The sequence below is a fragment of the Asparagus officinalis genome, chromosome 8 (assembly GCF_001876935.1).
Source record: "Asparagus officinalis chromosome 8, Aspof.V1, whole genome shotgun sequence".
NCBI classification, from domain to species: Eukaryota; Viridiplantae; Streptophyta; class Magnoliopsida; order Asparagales; family Asparagaceae; genus Asparagus; species Asparagus officinalis.
In genome coordinates this window covers 8,998,208-9,015,963 of record NC_033801.1, presented here as the reverse complement: position 1 = coordinate 9,015,963, position 17,756 = coordinate 8,998,208, and the positions used below count along the sequence as shown (strand labels likewise).

The following is a 17,756-nucleotide window of genomic DNA, read 5'->3' as shown; positions in this document are numbered from 1 at the left end:
TTTTTCTCATATATATATATATATATATATATATATATATATATATATATATATAGAGAGAGAGAGAGAGAGAGAAATATGGGTATGCTTGGTACCAAACATAAATTTTGTGCTTGATAGTGAGGTGGCACAATCTCCTCCATTCATTCAAATGGGGGACCACATTCACATGGGTTGAGAAGTGCATGAGGATATGCAACCATTTGAATAAGTGGAGGGGATTCTGTCACCTCACTAGCAAGCATATTTTTTTGTGCTTGGTACCAAACATACTCATACTTCCAGAAAGTTCGGGTTTCAGCAGAATTGGGTGGCGGTCGACCGGCCCGGTCGACCGCATTCGTGCACAGGAGTTATTGGGCTTCAGGATTGGTGGCGGTCGACCGATCCGGTCGACCGAATCTATGGGCGGTCGACCGTGTCGGTCGACCGACGACCTCTCTGGACATTGGGTTTGCTGCTGGATGGAGGGCAGTCGACCGGTCCGGTCGACCGCGATGGATCGCGGTCGACCGTACCGGTCGACCGCCGCTGCGGTTTTGAGTTGGGTCTGTTTTCAGACCCGTTTCGTTTTGGATTTGTATAAATACCCTTTGGGTGTTTTTTAGGGTTAAGAGCAAGGACGAATTTGAGCAGATTGAGAGAGTTTTCTTTGGGCTTCTATTCTAGGAGCAATTGGAGAGATTGAGAGTTGATTGTTGAGGGTTTATGAGAGATTTGTAACCCTAGTTTGTTCCTCTTGATTTCTAATAGTGAAAACTCCCCCCTCCTTGCCCCGTGGACGTAGGCATCTTGCCGAACCACGTAAAACTGGTGTTTGGTTGTTTGTGCTGTTGATTTTGGTTGGTTGTTTATCTTTCTTGGCGATTGTTTTGGTTTCTCGAGGCACAACAATTGGTATCAGAGCTCCGGGCTACGCTTGGGCTATTTTGGAGGAGTAGATCGCTTTGGAAGTTCATCTAGGGCTTCGTTTGGTGATAAAGGTGGGATCTTTTCAGTAAAAATCTCGTCTTTTTCAATTTGGATCTATTTCTCGTTTGTTTCCGCATTGGTTTGGTGGTGCTTTGAGATATATGGCTGAAAAAGATAAAAGTGGGGAGGGTTCTTCTGGTGTGAAGGCCGTCCAAAGTTTGAATATACATTCTATGAAAATAGATGTGGAAAAGTTCAACGGCACAAATAATTTTGGACTTTGGCGATGCGAAGTCATGGATGCGCTAAATGCGCAAAATTTGGAAGATACATTGGAGTTGGACGGGAAACCGGCCGACATTGATGAAAAGGTTTGGAATAAAATGAATAGAACGGCGTGTGGTGTGATTAGGTCTTGCCTTACCCAAGACCTTAAATATGATGTGATGAATGAAACTTCGGCAAAGAAGATTTGGGAGGTCCTAGAGGGCAAATATTTGACGAAGAGCATCGAAAATCGTTTGCATTTGAAGAGGAGGCTTTATCGCTTCCAATTGAAGAAGGGGACATCCATTAGTGATCACATGAACCACTACACGAAGCTACTTGCAGATTTGGCGAATGTAGATGTCAAGGTTGAAGACGATGACAAGGCATTGTTGTTATTGAGTTCCTTGCCCGACGAGGAATATGAGACCTTCGTCCTCACTCTTATTAATGGAAAGGCATCACTTTCGTATAGTGAGATCACCGCAGCCCTTGTGAATTATCAACTTCGAAAGAAGGACAAGGAGACTTCCATCGAGCCGGTTGCTGGTGCATTGGTTGCAAGAGCTAGAAGTCCAAACCGTGGAAGAAGGTCGCAGTCTAGAGGGGGCATCCTGCAGTTGGTAGGAATCAGTGTGCCTTTTGTAGAGAGGATGGACATTGGAAAGCCGAATGCCCAAAATTGCAAGCTGTGAAGAATAAAGGGAAAGCTATTCAAGCTTCAGAGGTGAATATTGCCAAGGCTAGTGGCGATGTTTCAGATTCAGATTCAGATTCTTCGGGCTATTCGTGCCCAGCTCTTCCGTCAGTTGATGTTGCCGACTCCACCGAGTGGATGTTGGATTCTGGTGCTACTTACCACATATGCCCTAGAAGGGATTGGTTCTCCAGCTTTCAGGAGTTGGAAAGAGGGGATGTTGTTCTCATGGGTAATGATCACAGATGCCCTATTGGTGGTATTGGTACCGTTCGGATTCGGATGAGTGACGGGATGATCCCGGAGTTGGCTGATGTGAGGTTCGTTCCTCAACTGAGGAAGAACATCATTTCACTTAGGGTATTGGAGGCATCAGGCTATAGGGTGACCTTGGCGGATTCTCGCTTGAAGGTCACATCGGGATCCATGATTGTGATGAAGGGAGTCAGACGGAGTAACTTGTATTATCTGCTTGGGAGCACGGTAGTTGATAGGGCGCTGACTACTTTTATGGCTAGACTGTGGCATTGTTTGGTGCTGGGATATATTGTTGGTTATACCGTGCACAGATTGTTGAGGAGTGCTATGACCTGCAGATTGAAATCCTGTGAGCACATTGGTATGAGCGAGAAGACCGAGGTGAAGTTCAGCACTTCTATCCATCGATCGAGGGGTCTTACTGGAAGTGTTCAGTCAGGCATTTGGGGGCTTTCCGAGGAGGCATCATCGGGAGGTAATCGTTATTTTGTTTCCTATGTTGGGGATTGTACTAGGCATATTTGGGTTGCAACCAAGTCCTGTTGGTATAAAGCCCTAGTAGTCCGCAATAGTTGGAGGAGGTGTATGTGCAGAAAGGTTACCAGTCGTACTTATTCTAGTAGGAGTCCTTTCTTGCATTGGTGCCGAGCTCATGGCAGTGGGAGACACTTCAGAGGAGAGGAGACAGTGGGGCGACGTGATGAGATGACGGATTCAGTGAGCCGTTCTTTTCTGGAGGAGGATCGGTATTGGTTGTCGAGCAGTGGATCTGGTATTCAGGCTTTGACAGGTTTGGGTCATCTTATGAGGTTGCCGACTGTTGCGTATAGAGTTGTTAGATCTGGTGGAGCTGTTTCAGATTTTGGTTGGCGTCGAATATTGGGCTACCCAGCACTTGGTCACATCACTGATGTGAGATTGGATCCGATTGCGCATTTAGGATTCAGAGGCTTGTTCGGCTATCAGTGGGGAGCTTCTGAGTTTGGTCTGAGCAGGTTTGTCACTTTGGACTCTCGGCAGGTGGAGAGTATTGATCAGGTCAGAGGGATATCGCAGCAGGTGGAGGTTGATGCTACTCCACATTGGGTGGGGATTTTCCCACATACTCCAGATCATTCTGCATTGGTTGGGATTCCAGCTGAGGTGGCACAGCGTGGGAGTCATTTATTTATGGGTGCAGATGACGAGGTAGTTGATTTGGATGCAGCTGGTGGATATGTTTTTGATACGGCCATTGTTACATCTCAGGGGGAGGGGTTTGGGTCACTTCAGTTTGAGGTCGTTGATGATACTATCAGCCGCAGGATGGATTGAGGGCCTTTGGAGGCCCATATGGTGAACTACGTGAAGGCTTGATTCCTTGGGCAAGAGGATACGTAGGCAGTCTTTATGATGCAGCCGATTTGGTGAGCGACATCGACATTTGGGGTGAGTGTTCGCACTCCCATTTCGGTCTCAGCAAGTGAGGCATTTGGTGTAGTCGGTGTAGGCTCAGTTGTTTGGTGAGTAGACACAGTTGGTTTGGGGTTGAGTGTTCGCACTCCCGTTTTGGATCTCAACGTGTTGTGATTGGAGTCCGTTGTCATGAGTCTGTTGTCATGGCATACTGGGTGCAACAGTTGAGGTATTGGTTTGATCGATGTCGGCTCAGTTTTGGTAGAATCTTCGCCGAGGTGGAGATTTGTAGAATTGGCAGAAAGTTCGGGTTTCAGCAGAATTGGGTGGCGGTCGACCGGCCCGGTCGACCGCATTCGTGCACAGGAGTTATTGGGCTTCAGGATTGGTGGCGGTCGACCGATCCGGTCGACCGAATCTATGGGCGGTCGACCGTGTCGGTCGACCGACGACCTCTCTGGACATTGGGTTTGCTGCTGGATGGAGGGCGGTCGACCGGCCCGGTCGACCGCGATGGATCGTGGTCGACCGGCCCGGTCGACCGCCGCTGCAGTTTTGAGTTGGGCCTGTTTTCAGACCCGCTTCGTTTTGGATTTGTATAAATACCCTTTGGGTGTTTTTAGGGTTATGAGCAAGGACGAATTTGAGCAGATTGAGAGAGTTTTCTTTGGGCTTCTATTCTAGGAGCAATTGGAGAGATTGAGAGTTGATTGTTGAGGGTTTATGAGAGATTTGTAACCCTAGTTTGTTCCTCTTGATTTCTAATAGTGAAAACTCCCCCCTCCTTGCCCCGTGGACGTAGGCATCTTGCCGAACCACGTAAAACTGGTGTTTGATTGTTTGTGCTATTGATTTGGTGTGTTGGTTTATCTTTTCTCGGCGATTAGTTTGGATTCTCGAGGCGCAACAATATATATATATTACCCCTTAAATCTTCCATATTTATAATTTTACCCTAAAATTTTGGTATTTACAAAATTACCTTCAATTCTCTCCGATGGAGCTTTCTTGCCCATTCCACCATATGGTTTAAATTTTTAAATGGAAAAATGATCTACCAAAGAGTGGCTCAGATGGCTAGGTCCTTAGAGGATTCAAACTCTATTTGTCACTCTGGTTGCTACTCCCGCTAGACAAGATTCCCTTATAAACAAAGAAAATTACAAATGAACTCAACTAATTGTAACGTATAAAATAATTTTTAAGAGATGGTAAAATTCTCATAGCTATTTGGATGCTCCGAAAGGGAAAATGATGCGGGCAAAGATGATTAGAATAATTAATTAATTTATTAAAGAACTAACCACAATCTAGCCATGAATTAAATAATGATGAGATGATGTGATATCCCGCTCTTATAAAAATATTTCAAATTATTACTGTTGTAAAATTCTAATTGCCATCGAAATATCCATATTATTTTCCCCTTTGCATACGCTTTTCCATATTAAAACTAACAATGAATAAAATCGTGATGCAACATTGCTTCTAAAATTAATGAAATATTATGTGTATATCATCTTACCTTTCTATTCCTGCACCAAGTGTATCAACTTCATGATCAATTGAAGAAATAGATGGCAATTGAGGACTACAAATTGAAGAATCTATATTCATTTTGCCCTACTTGAAATTTTTTCCCTAAAGAAAGATCACACCAATTATCAGATGTACTATTTTCCCCCGAGAATAATTATTAAAATAAAAAAATGGGAAATGGAGGAGCTTACAAGATGCTGCAAAATAATTGAGATCATTCAGATTAGACTAGGGTTGTCCAAAAAGCCCGCCGGCCCGAGCCCAGCCCGGGTCAGGCCGGGCATAGAAAACTGGGCCGGGTGGCTCGGACCCGAAACCCGGCCCGGCCGCAACGGTCACCCAGGCCTGACCGTCTTGTAATTTTCGCGGGCAAAGTCCGGGCCGGGCGACGTCCATACCAAATCGGTGACAGTTTTGCAAAAACTGATTCACCATCAATGTGTTGATCGTTTTGGCCTGACCCTGGCCCGGCCAGAAACAAGCCATTATTGGCCGTTTGATCGTTTTGCCCCTAAAAACGGTCAAAACGACTATTTTGTAAGAGTTTTTTGGTCATTTGCCTAGGAGGCTGCCTCGATAAATAGAAGGGGGCTTTCACTTCTTCTCCTCACACCAAAACTCATCTACTTCTCTCTAATACTCTCTTATACAATCTTATACTCTCTAATAGTCTCTTATACTTTATAATCCTTCTATCAAACGGCTTCCGAATCTGATCATGAAGAGCAAAGCCTATCTCCTACCGATCTTAAAATGAGTCCTCCTACAATAGTTATTCCTATCGATCCTACCGGTGTTAATCCCGAATCCGGTGGCGATGAATCTGCACCAAGGATGAACACGGTAGGATCCTCATCCAGAAGGCTAAATACGCGTTGTGCGGCCAGACTTTCCAAGCTCATCATAAGAGCAGCACCAACCACCTCAAACGTCATATAGAAAAACACAACAAATGCTAGAATCCTCAAGGTGATATCCGACAATCTATGATTTCCCAATTCTCCTCTTCTGGTAGTCTCGGTAGTTAGAATTATGACGCTGTCCGAGCCAGGAAATACGTAATCAGGTTTATCATTCTTAAAAACATTCTTTTTAAATTAGTAGAAGATGATGAATTTAAAGATATGTTTAGAGATGGTTTTTATCCCGTATTTACAAAATTTTCTCGTCAAACCTGTCAACGTGATATTTTAAAACATTATCAGAAGGACCAAGGAAAAATAATTTTTTATTTTAAAAATTTAAACTGTAAATTTTCTTTAACTTCTGATATTTGAACATCTAGAGCGCAAACTGGTTATTTATGTATCACATCACATTGGATCGATAAAAATTAGCAAATGTTTAAAAGAGTTGTTTCCTTTATTATAAATGAAGAGTCACATACTGGTATTAATATTGCAAATTTAATAATTGAAGAACTTATAAAACTAGAAATTGATATTTAATAATTGAAGAACTTATAAAACTAGAAATTGATCAAAGAATATTTTCTCTTTCACTAGATAATGTAAGTAATAACAATGTAGCTGTTGATCAAAGAATATTTTCTCTTTCACTAGATAATGTAAGTAATAACAATGTAGCTGTTGATTTTATCAAAACAACTCTGCCATTACCATATCATGATGATCTTTTTCATATTAGATGTATCTGTCATATTTTAAATTTAATTGTTCAAAGTACATTTAGTGAAATTAAACTCATGATAGAAAAAGTTAGAACAGTTGTTAATATGCATAATGCTTCTGAACAAAGAATTAAAAGATGAAAATAATTTTGTAAAAGAAAAATTATAAGCCTAGACTAATTCCATAAGATGTTGACCATAGGTGGAATTCCACCTATGCAATGTTAAGTGTGGCAATAGAATATAAAGAAGTTATAAATAATTTTATAAATTATTATGCTTCTAGTTCTAGCTTTGATAGCACTTATGGAATAACTGAAAATGAATGGACAATTATATATAATTTAAATAAGATGTTACAAGTTTTTTATGATGCTATAATGTTATTATCTGCCTGTTATTATCCAACTATTACTCTAGTTGCTTTACAAAGTTTAAATATTCAAATTTTTTAACAAATATCGTATGAATGATACTTTTGGAGCTATAATTTTTCAAATGGAGAGCAAATTTAATAAGTATTTTAGGCCTATTTCTTATTTTTTTGGTTTGGGGTTTTATTGATCCATGTTTGAAGGATATCGGCCTTCCGAAATTTGTTACAATTATTGTATGGTGAACAGATTATAGACTTAGATGATAGATCCACCCTTACTGTTACTTCTTATTATTTAGCTATTAGAAATTATTTTTAAACCTTATATGATGAATATGCAGCTAGACATGGTGTAGCTGCACAACAGTCTATAACTTCGACACCTTCAAGCTCAGGCCAAGGTAAAAGTTATTGAGAGTAAGCGTGATTTTCGTGACGGCATTTGACAGAGCAGCAGGAGCTGGATCAACCAATGAGGCTTCGGGCTTCGAAAGAAAAGATAAGTATGTAATGGTAGCTGAGCTAACTGGTGGATCTGGACTTGGATCATCATTAGATGTTTCTGAAATAGATGAATATTTTTCTGTTTCTTTAGTTAAATGTCAAGGGAATGCTTTAGATATTTTGTAATGATGGAGAGTATATAGATCAGTTTCATATCCTATACTTTCCACCATGGTTCATGACTTGCTAACAGTGCAGGTTTCGACGGTAGCTTCGGAATTCGCCTTCAGCACAGCAGGACATTTGATCGACGACCACAGGACATGCTTAGATCCGTATACTGTACAAGCGGTGATGTGCTTACAAGATTTGTAGAGGTACGAGAAGCGAACGCAAGGCATCGATCGGATGGCTAGAATTGAAGATAAATTTGAAGAGTTAGGACTAGCAGATAAATATCAAGATTAAACAATATTCATCAAATTATAATTTTTATTTCATAGCTTTAAATTTGTAATGAATTATTTTGAAAATAGTTGCAAATGATAGTTATATAGGTGAGTAGGTGCCAACCTAGTTGGGATGTACTCTATAGTGATGCGATGGATTCCGAAATAAATTTATACTTATAAATGATTTACTGATTATTAATAAAGAAGTATTTTTTATCATATTTCATTTTTATAATTTTTGTATTTGTAATTTATGTCATTTCAAGTTATTAATAATATTATTGTTTTTTATTAGTTTGTAATTTATGTCATTTCAAGTTATTAATAATATTATTGTTTTTTATTAGCATTTTCTGTAATTTTTATGTATATTTTAAAATTTAAAGAGATTTTTATAATATTATTGTTTTTTATTAGCATTTTCTGTAATTTTTATGTATATTTTAAAATTTAAAGAGATTTTTTAAAAAATAAAAAAAGTTGAAAAATCTGGGCCGACCCGGGCCCGAGCCCGGGCTCCGGTTTTGCTCGGCCAGGGCCCCGTTTTCCGAGCCGGCCTGCATGCACAGGCCTAGGTGAGACGAGTGGTTGAAGGAGAAGGAAGGTGTCTGGCTTAGGAGATGAGATGTGACTATTTAGTCTCTTTTAGAAAATAGTTAAGAGGGGTGTTAGGGACACACCCTTGGGCACACCACCAACCACACTCTCCCTCTATCTACAGTACAGGGGCCCCACATGTGATTTGTTTTTAAAAATCATATGTGGGGCCCTTGCACTGTAGATAGTGAGGGAGTGTGGTTGGTGGTGTGTACAAGGGTGTGCCCCTATCATTTCTTAATAGTTAAACGGTGGTAACCCCATCCAGCACCCCATAAGTCAGAGAAGCCAACAATTTTTGAAAGAACTTCAGTACATATGTGGCTATAAGATTAGTCAATAGCTAACGGTGGGCCCGAATTATAGCGTTCCTATATAGCTTGGGCCGTAGAGGATCCGGACCCCTCCAATTAACAAAGGAGAATCGGTTGCGTTATTGTAATTTCCGTTGCTCTAAAATACAGCTCTACTAATATTTTGTTTCTAGCCACCTTAATTGGGAACTAAATAGTTTTAATAAAACTATAACTAGTAAGTTGAAGGGTATTATGTACATTTGCTGTTGCGTCTTATTCCCATACCACCTTAAATGATAGGTTCCCTAACATAAAATAAGTATCAGAGAGCCGTTGATAACAAATTAAGACGAACATGTTGTTGAAAAATTAGCTCACTATAATCTGCTAGATTGTTACATTCCGTAACTATACTAGTTAAATTAATCCCGTGACAAAACAAGTTCCCAATCCACACATCACCATGATATTTGTTCATTTTTAGGATTTCCTGAATCCACCAGAACCGGCTTAGATGTACAACTTAGAGCCCAAGTTGTTTCCAGCACCAAATTTCACATCCTAATAAGTCAAATTTTATATCAGAAACCAAGTTATATATGGATACCATTTACAGATGGAAATTGACGAAGGCAGAGCATGCAAATGAGATACTAACAAAATCACCTTTTTGTGAATAATAGGATTTTATACCATATAAAAACTTCTAATGAAATTGTGTCCATTCAATACGTGTTGATGCATCCCAAACCAATGAAATTGGGAAAATGCGTCCAATCTTTGTTTTCTCCCCCCAGGAATATTCGTTTATAAAGTTCGTGTAAAATATTTCCAAATGGTCGCAGCTCCCCTCACTTTCTCTGCGAACCTAGCCCCATCACGAAAAATTCTCACTCTCGTCCCTCGCTCAATCGAAGCAAATCACCAGAGCCAGCAGATCAAAAACCCAATTCAACCCACTCCCAAAAACCCTATTTCGTTTCGTTGTCAGGCTCGGCCGCTCTCATCCGAGGCAATGGCCGATCAAGATCCCGGTATCTCACGCAAATCTATAATAATTTAATCTGGGTTTGTTTCAAATATTTGATTTGATTCGTTTTTTCTGTGTGTTTTAGTTGTTCCTCAACAAAGGATGGAGATACCAAACAAGCAAGGGGAGAAGCTTGTTGGGGTGTTGCACTCAACTGGGTCGAAGGAGGTTGTGGTATTGTGCCATGGATTTCGAAGCAAAAAGGTGGATTAAATTACATATTGTTGGCATTTTTATAAGTAATTGGTTCACTTGTGAGTGTGTAATTTGAGCGAATGATGCTGTATGCAGGAAGATAAAATAATTTTGAATCTTATTGGTGCCTTAACAAGACGAGGAATTAGTGCCTTTCACTTTGATTTCTCTGGAAATGGGTAAGCTGCAATTTAACTTTAGTTTATTTTGTGGTTTATTTGGTGCACTTTTCTTGTAATTTTTCTTTTTGCTCTTTTGATGTCTTCAAGCATGCCTTCAGTTAATTCAATTTTTGGGTTTGGGTAAATCACATATGGCTCCTTATTATTATTATATACATGCTTTAAGCAGAAATTTTGGGTTTCTTACTGTTGGCGCATGTGGTTAAACCTGGAATAATACAGATATAAAACAACAAAAACTGAAAAGAAAGCTGAAGTGCAGTAATTTAAAATTTTCAACTCAGCTGCTGTACGTTTGTAAAATGATGTGCTTAAAGCAATATTTGGCCTACTCTGGTGCAAGAATTTCAAGGTCAAATTGCTTTCAGGAACAACAGTACAGTACTCTGGTGTGCACCGACCTAGTACCAGCTATATTTATATATATATTTTGTATTGGTTGTTGTTTTTGGAATGAATTTTCCTTAAGAGTTTGGGCTCTATTTATAACGTTTGGGAAAATACTATGCACTAATAAAATAATATTATTTTACTATGCATATGAGGCCCACGTCCTAATTTTTCTTCGAGTTTAGCACCGCTGAAGAAAAATAAAACCCACGTTGTGATTAATTTTTAACAAATTAGGCTAATGTCACTTGTGGTGGGGCCCACAAGCTTTAAAATATAAGAAGATAACCAATATCTATTGGAGCATGAAATCATTGCTGAAACTACTGCTCCGTATTCTCCGTAATCTAATGAGATTATAGAAAGGAAGAATCACACATTGATCGAGATGGTAAATTCGATGCTAATCGTATCTGGTTTACCTACCTGCTATTGGGGAGATGCTTTGCTGATGGTAAACTGGATTCTAAACAAAGTACCCTACTCCAAAACTGATAATACTCCTCATCAGTTATGGTTGGGATATTCAGACCCTTTGGATAATCTCAAAGTGTGGGGGCTTCTCGCATATGTTCGAATTTCAGATATCAGAAGACCTAAGCTCGGACTAAAGGCTAACAAATGTGTGTTTCTTGGCTTCGTTAAAGATAACAATACTTGTAGGTTCCTGGACCTTGGAACCAACTCCATCATTGAAGCTCGAGATGCAGAATTCCTTGAGGATAAGTTTATCAAAAATAAATACTTATTGCTCAAAGATATAGCAGAGAATGCTAGTACGTCAGATGCACAAGAGGAGCTAGTTTCGCGAGAAATCGAAAGTGGCAATGATAAAGAAGTTACTGAAACACCATCCAAGCGTGTCAGGAGACAGAAAGATTTTAAAGATGACTTCATCATCTATAATGTGGAAGGAGACCCACAGATTTTTCAGGAAGCAATGCAGTCAACAGACGTACTTCTGTGGAAAGAAGCTATAGAGGATGAGATGAATTCATTGATCCAAAATCATATTTGGGAGCTGGTGAATATACGTGAATGTGCAAGGCCTATCAGTTATAAGTGGATCTTCAAGAAGAAGTTTCGTCCTGATGGTACTATTAAAAAGTACAAAACAAGACTGATGACAAAAGGATTTTCTCAGAAATAAGGTATAAACTTCTTAAGTCTCTACATGGAGAAACCAGAAGGACTTGATGCTCCAGCTGGTAAAGTTTGTAAACTTGTTAAGTCTCTATATGGACTTAAACATGCACCGAAACTCTGGCATGAGAAGTTCGATGGAGTTGTTCGTAACAATGGGTATCAAGTCAGTGAATCTGACAAGTGTCTATACATCAAGATCGCTGAAGAAAAAATGGTGGTTATCTGCCTCTATGTAGATGATATGCTCATCATCGGGAGTGATTTGGAGATAGTAATATCTACCAAGAAAGTTCTTTCAGCACAGTTCAACATGATGGACATTGGAACTACAAACATAATTCTTAGAATCAAAATTATATACTTTGAAGAGGGTATTGGATTGTCTCAATCTCATTATGTCAAAAGCATGCTAAGAAAGTATGGCTATAACGACCTGCCAGAACTATCAGTGCTATACGATTACAATAAGAAGATTCGACCAACACTGGAAGACCAGTATTACGCGATGAGCTGCACAAGGTCAGATATTGCATTCGCTGTAGGAATGCTTAGTAGGTTCACACGTAATCCTAGAAAGCTTCATTGAGATGCTGTCCAGAAATTGATGAGATACTTGAAATGAACTATAGCTTTGTGCCTATTCTACACTGGATATCCGGCTGTAATCGAAGGCTATTCAGATGCGAGCTGATGTTCAGAACCAGATGAGTGCAGATCTACTGAAGGATTTGTCTTTACTACGGGTGAGGCTGCCGTCTCGTGGAAGTCTAAGAAGCAGACTATGATTGCATAGTCATCGATAAAATCTGAATTCTTCGCACTCTGTGCTACAAGAGATAAAAGATAAAACTGAATGACTAAGTTGTTTTCTCTGAGACCTTCTATTGATAGAATCGCAATGCGTAATTACTATTTATTGTGATAATCAAGCGGCGAGTGCTGTGATAGCGAACTCAATGTTCAATGGAAAGAAACAGACCATTCGTCTGAAGCATGACTATTTGAGAGAGCTCATCTGTCAAGGAGTCATCTTTGCGATTGACGTCCGATCTTCAGAGAATGTGACTGATCCTTTGACTAAGGGTCTGAAAAAAGATATAGTCGAAAGGACGTCAGCTGAAATGAGTTTTAAAGTTTTGTAAGTCTTACAAATACTTACCATTTATATCAAGTTTTTAGTTCAAAGCTTATGCTGCTAATGATAAGATAATTTGTTCAAAAGTCAAGTAAGATTTACAAAGTTTAGTGAGTCTTACAAATACTTATCATTTACATCTAGTTATTAGTTCAAAGCTTATGCTACTAATGACAAAATAAATGGTTCAAAAGTCAAGTAAGAGTTATAAGTGAAATCCTAATGGGGGTTCAAATTTTTTTGGATTAGTCGGTATCTAAGGCAAGGTTTAGGGGTTGCGTAACGCGCTCCGTAAGAAATGTGGTACTTAATTCAACTTTGATCTCCCTATAGTACTATCCTTACCTAGCTGAACTATCCGGGTAAAACTTTGATCTTTTTACCTAGAATCCTATCATGAGAGATGATAGTTCTTAAGCCTTAATAAGTTTAAAGCATTTCGGATGCGGGATGTTTGATAGGAAACATGCCGAAAGAACTCATCTATGCATGGGTGGAGATTTGACCGTCTCCTATGGTGTCTTACGGAAAGATACATAGAGCCCTAGCAGAAACCAGGACATGCACATGCCATAAATATGCAAAGCAAAGACAAAAGCAAAGACAAAGGCAAAGGCAAAGACAAAGGCAAAGGCAAAAGCAAGTGTGGTTCAAAGTAAAAACTACCACATATGAGTTTGATCTTGTGTGATCGCTGGATTTTTAGATATGTGCTAGTTCAAGTCTCTGCGACACCATGCACCTATTTTTTATTCAGTTGGTCTAAGGGGAATTCAAGTCCTTACGACATCTACCTTATGCATAACGATTGAAACGACGATACTGTTACACGACATTAATTTAAAATAAAAAAAACTTGTGAGGGATTGTTAGATAGTTTTTTTAAAGCTTGTGGGCCCCACCACAAGTGACCTTAGCCTAACTTGTTGAAAATTAATCACAATATGGGTTCTATTTTTCTTCAGTGGTACCAAACTCGAAGAAAAATTAGGACGTTGGCCCCACATGCATAATAAAATAATATTATTTTATTAGTGCGTAATGTTTTCCCAAACGCTATAAATAGAGCCCAAACTCTTAAGAAAAATTCATTCCAAAAACAACAACCAATACAAAATATATATACTGATATATATGTTGTAAAATATAGCTGGTGCTAGTAGGAACACTGCCTAGACCGAGAAGGTCTTATAGATCGAGGAGATCGTTGCCTTGACCGAAATGTCTTATAGATTGAGGAGATCGTTGCCTTGACCGAAAGGTCCTATAGATCGAGGAGATCTTGACAGTACTGGGTCGGTGCACACCAGAGTACCGTACTGCTGTTCCTGAAAGCAATTTGCCCTTGGGATCCTTACACCGGAGTAGACCAAATATTGCTTTAAGCACAACGTTTTACAAACGCACAACAGCTGAGTTAAAAATTTTAAATTACTGCACTTCAGCTTTCTTTTTAGTTTTTGGTGCTTTATATCTGTATTATTCCAAATTTAACCACAGACGCCAACACTTACCATGTTCAAGCTAATAAAGTTGCAAATTACCAAAGTACATAAATCTTGCTCGTTTACTAATTTGAAAGTCACCGGAAACACCAAAGCACTCTTGTGGAAATTAGTCCTCTGTTCTGACCACTTTTTGAAAGAAATGAATGTCCATTTTAATATCATAGAGCTGGAAGTGCTTTACAAAACAAGAGTGTGTAATCTGCGCATTGAAGGTTGATAATTGTCTAGAATAGTTGGAATAAAATTTATGCAACCTTTATGTTCTTTTAGTCTTGGTCTATTAATTTCCTAGCACGCTAGAGTTTCATGTCCAACCTAAAAGTTATCTTCATAATGTGTTGCATGCCATTCAAATTAATAATTGTTGCAAACTTTTCTTTCTAATCGGTATCATATAGCCGTAACATTTTTTCGTACGTCATTACTATACATCTTCCTACAGTGATAGTGCGATACATCTTTCATCTTCCAGGGAAAGTGAAGGCACTTTCGAGTATGGAAACTATCACAAAGAAGTAGAAGATTTACATGCTGTAATCCAACACTTATCCAAAACACAGGAAGTTTCTGCTATTCTTGGGCACAGCAAGGGTCAGTGCTTATCATTCAAATTTTTTGCTTTTAAGTTCATGTTGTAATGTTGAAGCAATCCTCCTCATCAAATATAGAATGGAGACATGCTGAAGCTATATTTTCAAAAAAAAAAAAAAAAAAACTGATCTTCTATCAAGGACAAACTAAACCTTGTATTCATTTATTTGATGAAAGTTTCTATTGTTGATCTTGCAGATATCGTAATTATTTGTGATGATATGTTTCTTGAGGAGCATTTCAGTTTTGCACTGAACTTGATTTCTTGTTTATTCTGAATATTTTAAGCAACAGCTGCATCTTATTGTGCTGGCAGACGAAACCAGTGTCATTGTCTCTATGATCACCACCGGCAATGGTCTAAATGTGTACTACTTTGCATTTTCATCATCATCATCATCATCAACAAGCTTGTTTTCCATCAAAATGTCAGCCATCTATTGAGCAGTAAGGCTCTCCGAAATATTTGACAGATATTCAGCACAATTAATTGACATTAGCGTGCACTGCAACTACATTTAACCTATGGTGTTTTTGAAATTTAGAAACTCTATGCTCTTGAAGAATTTAATCAGTGATGTAGAGATTCTTGCAGGAGGAGATGTGGTGCTCTTATATGCTTCTATCTATCATGATGTCCATTCAGTCATCAATGTTTCTGGCCGTTATGATTTAAAAGGAGGCATCGAGGATCGCCTTGGGAAAGAATTTATGCAGCAAATCAAGAAAGATGGGTTTATTGACATTAAGAAAAAAAGTGGTAATCCCCAATACAGAACTTTGATAACTCTAGAAACAACATATGGTTAAGAAACAAAAGTGGTCCTCTTCATACTTTAATATTTTTGGTGTAGCGGTATAAACTTGAGTCAATTATCTATTTATTATCCAGTGGCATGTCCAATGCATTATAAGAGGATAGGAAATATTTAAGAGTCTATTCTTTGAAGTTTTCACACTGCTGCGACATGGTGATCTACCAAATGAGAGAAAGAAGCATCTTTCTGTGATATAATATTAGGCATTTTCTAATTGTTTTAAACTCTACGACTCAGAATGCTCATTTACATCTTGTTTACCAAAATTTGCATCTAATATGTAAATTGATACTGGTTTTTGATGATAAATGGGATGCTAACATTTAAATCTTTTATAGGAGAAGTTGAATATCGAGTAACCAAAGAAAGTTTAATGGATCGGCTAAACACTAACATGGATGCAGCTGCACGTTCGATTGACAGAGATTGCAGGTTAGATTAAAATGCCATTATTACTTAAAGGAGCATTATTTTTATAGATATGGTTCATCTTCTAAACTTCATAGCATATGAATGACCAGTTGCATTATAGATTCATATCCTTTCTCTCGTTCTTTTTTTTTTCCGTCGGTTTATTATTATTAACAGATTTTAAATTTGGCATTATAATGGACAGGGTATTGACGGTTCATGGTTCAGCTGATGAAATTATACCAGTAAAAGATGCATCAGAGTTTGCGAAGCTCATACCTAACCACAAATTGCATATTGTTGAGGGTGCTGACCATGGGTATTCTGCTCATCAAGTAGAACTGGTTTCAGTTGTATTAGAGTTCCTAAAATCTAACCAGGTATCATCAAGACAAACTAGGATTGTATTTTCAAGAATATGAAGTCATTTTGGAAATATATTTATAAGAGATTATTCAAAAGATTGCTTATAATACTCTCGAAGCATAGTCTTATTATGACTGCAAGTTCAAATTACTACAGGTCGGAGATAAGGCTTAGATGCCTAGAATTTTCTTCACTCCCGCGCAAGAAAATTACAAAGTGGTGTTTCTTCCGAGTCCATTGCAGAGGAATGAACTGGATCTATGAAAAGCATTTCTAGAGGTTCTAACTGCTAGATGTCTTGTTTTAGCTGAACAAAATATTTGTATCATGCATCCCTAAAGGTTACTCTCTTTATTATCCAGCTTATTTTGTAAAAGTTCCGATTCTTCGCTGTGGGTGAATCATTGTGAAAGGCAGGAAGCCGAACCTTATCTACATTTTCAGTGTACTGATGATGTCTGCTTGGTTTTGTGCACAATTTCTGCGAAATTAGCATCCGCAGATTTTATTGAATTGTATCGAAAGGTATTATATGCAGTGAATATGGATACACCACCAAGTAGGAGCTCAAATTTTTGTCGAGGAGGCCGTGGTAACGAGAGAAGAAGTATTGCCACAGCTGTGAAAGAAATAGGTTGTATTCTTCATATTTGTATTTTGGAGGTTTTAATGTTGCCTATTGTAAGATTAATTTGGAAAGTGTGAGTTCTTTCAGAGATTAAGATTGTTGTGTCTTATTCCCAAGGTTTGCTTACTCAACTTGAATCTGCATAGGAGAAAGAGAGACGATCGAGGTGGAGAACTTTTTTTTTAAATAAAATAAAATAAAAGATTAACCAAGACTATTACTCATCCACTTACGATTTGCTAATTTTTAAAATTTTAATGTAGATTTCTTAAGGAAATTCAGATTTCTTGGTCATACGTATACATCGTTCAAAAATTCTTCCCATTATGTTCCTTTTTCTCAATTTCATTTATGCCCATGAAATAATAATCCTCTTCAACCACCTTACAAATATTTTAATAAGGAAGTTCTGTAAATTTCAAAAGATTGTGTAATCAAAGATTGTTAGACTAAACAAATTCTAATTTAGTAAAATATTCTTAATTGAAGTAAA

General features: G+C 38.4%; 2 protein-coding genes across 5 annotated transcripts in view; one reads left to right on the top strand and one right to left on the bottom strand.

The window, feature by feature from the left end:
* The window catches only part of LOC109820812 (beta-galactosidase 8), a 21,940-nt gene extending 16,794 nt beyond the window's left edge, over positions 1 to 5,146 (bottom strand). The window contains exon 1 of the mRNA XM_020387008.1: positions 5,055 to 5,146. Coding sequence (XP_020242597.1) covers positions 5,055 to 5,146 — 92 coding nt within the window. The remainder of the gene's footprint in view (positions 1 to 5,054) is intronic.
* On the top strand, positions 9,618 to 17,177 carry LOC109820713 (arylesterase-like). 4 transcript variants are annotated; one of them, XM_020386908.1, is made up of 9 exons: positions 9,618 to 9,897; positions 9,979 to 10,097; positions 10,185 to 10,267; positions 14,922 to 15,040; positions 15,335 to 15,487; positions 15,636 to 15,800; positions 16,197 to 16,290; positions 16,475 to 16,649; positions 16,792 to 17,177. In XM_020386908.1, exons 1-9 carry the CDS (start codon positions 9,699 to 9,701, stop codon positions 16,807 to 16,809), a joined length of 1,125 nt encoding a protein of 374 aa, XP_020242497.1. In that variant the 5' UTR covers positions 9,618 to 9,698; the 3' UTR covers positions 16,810 to 17,177. The 4 variants fall into 4 exon arrangements, with proteins under 4 accessions (XP_020242497.1, XP_020242496.1, XP_020242499.1 ...); XM_020386907.1 differs by having other exon boundaries at positions 15,329 to 15,487; XM_020386909.1 differs by lacking the exon at positions 15,335 to 15,487 and having other exon boundaries at positions 9,623 to 9,897.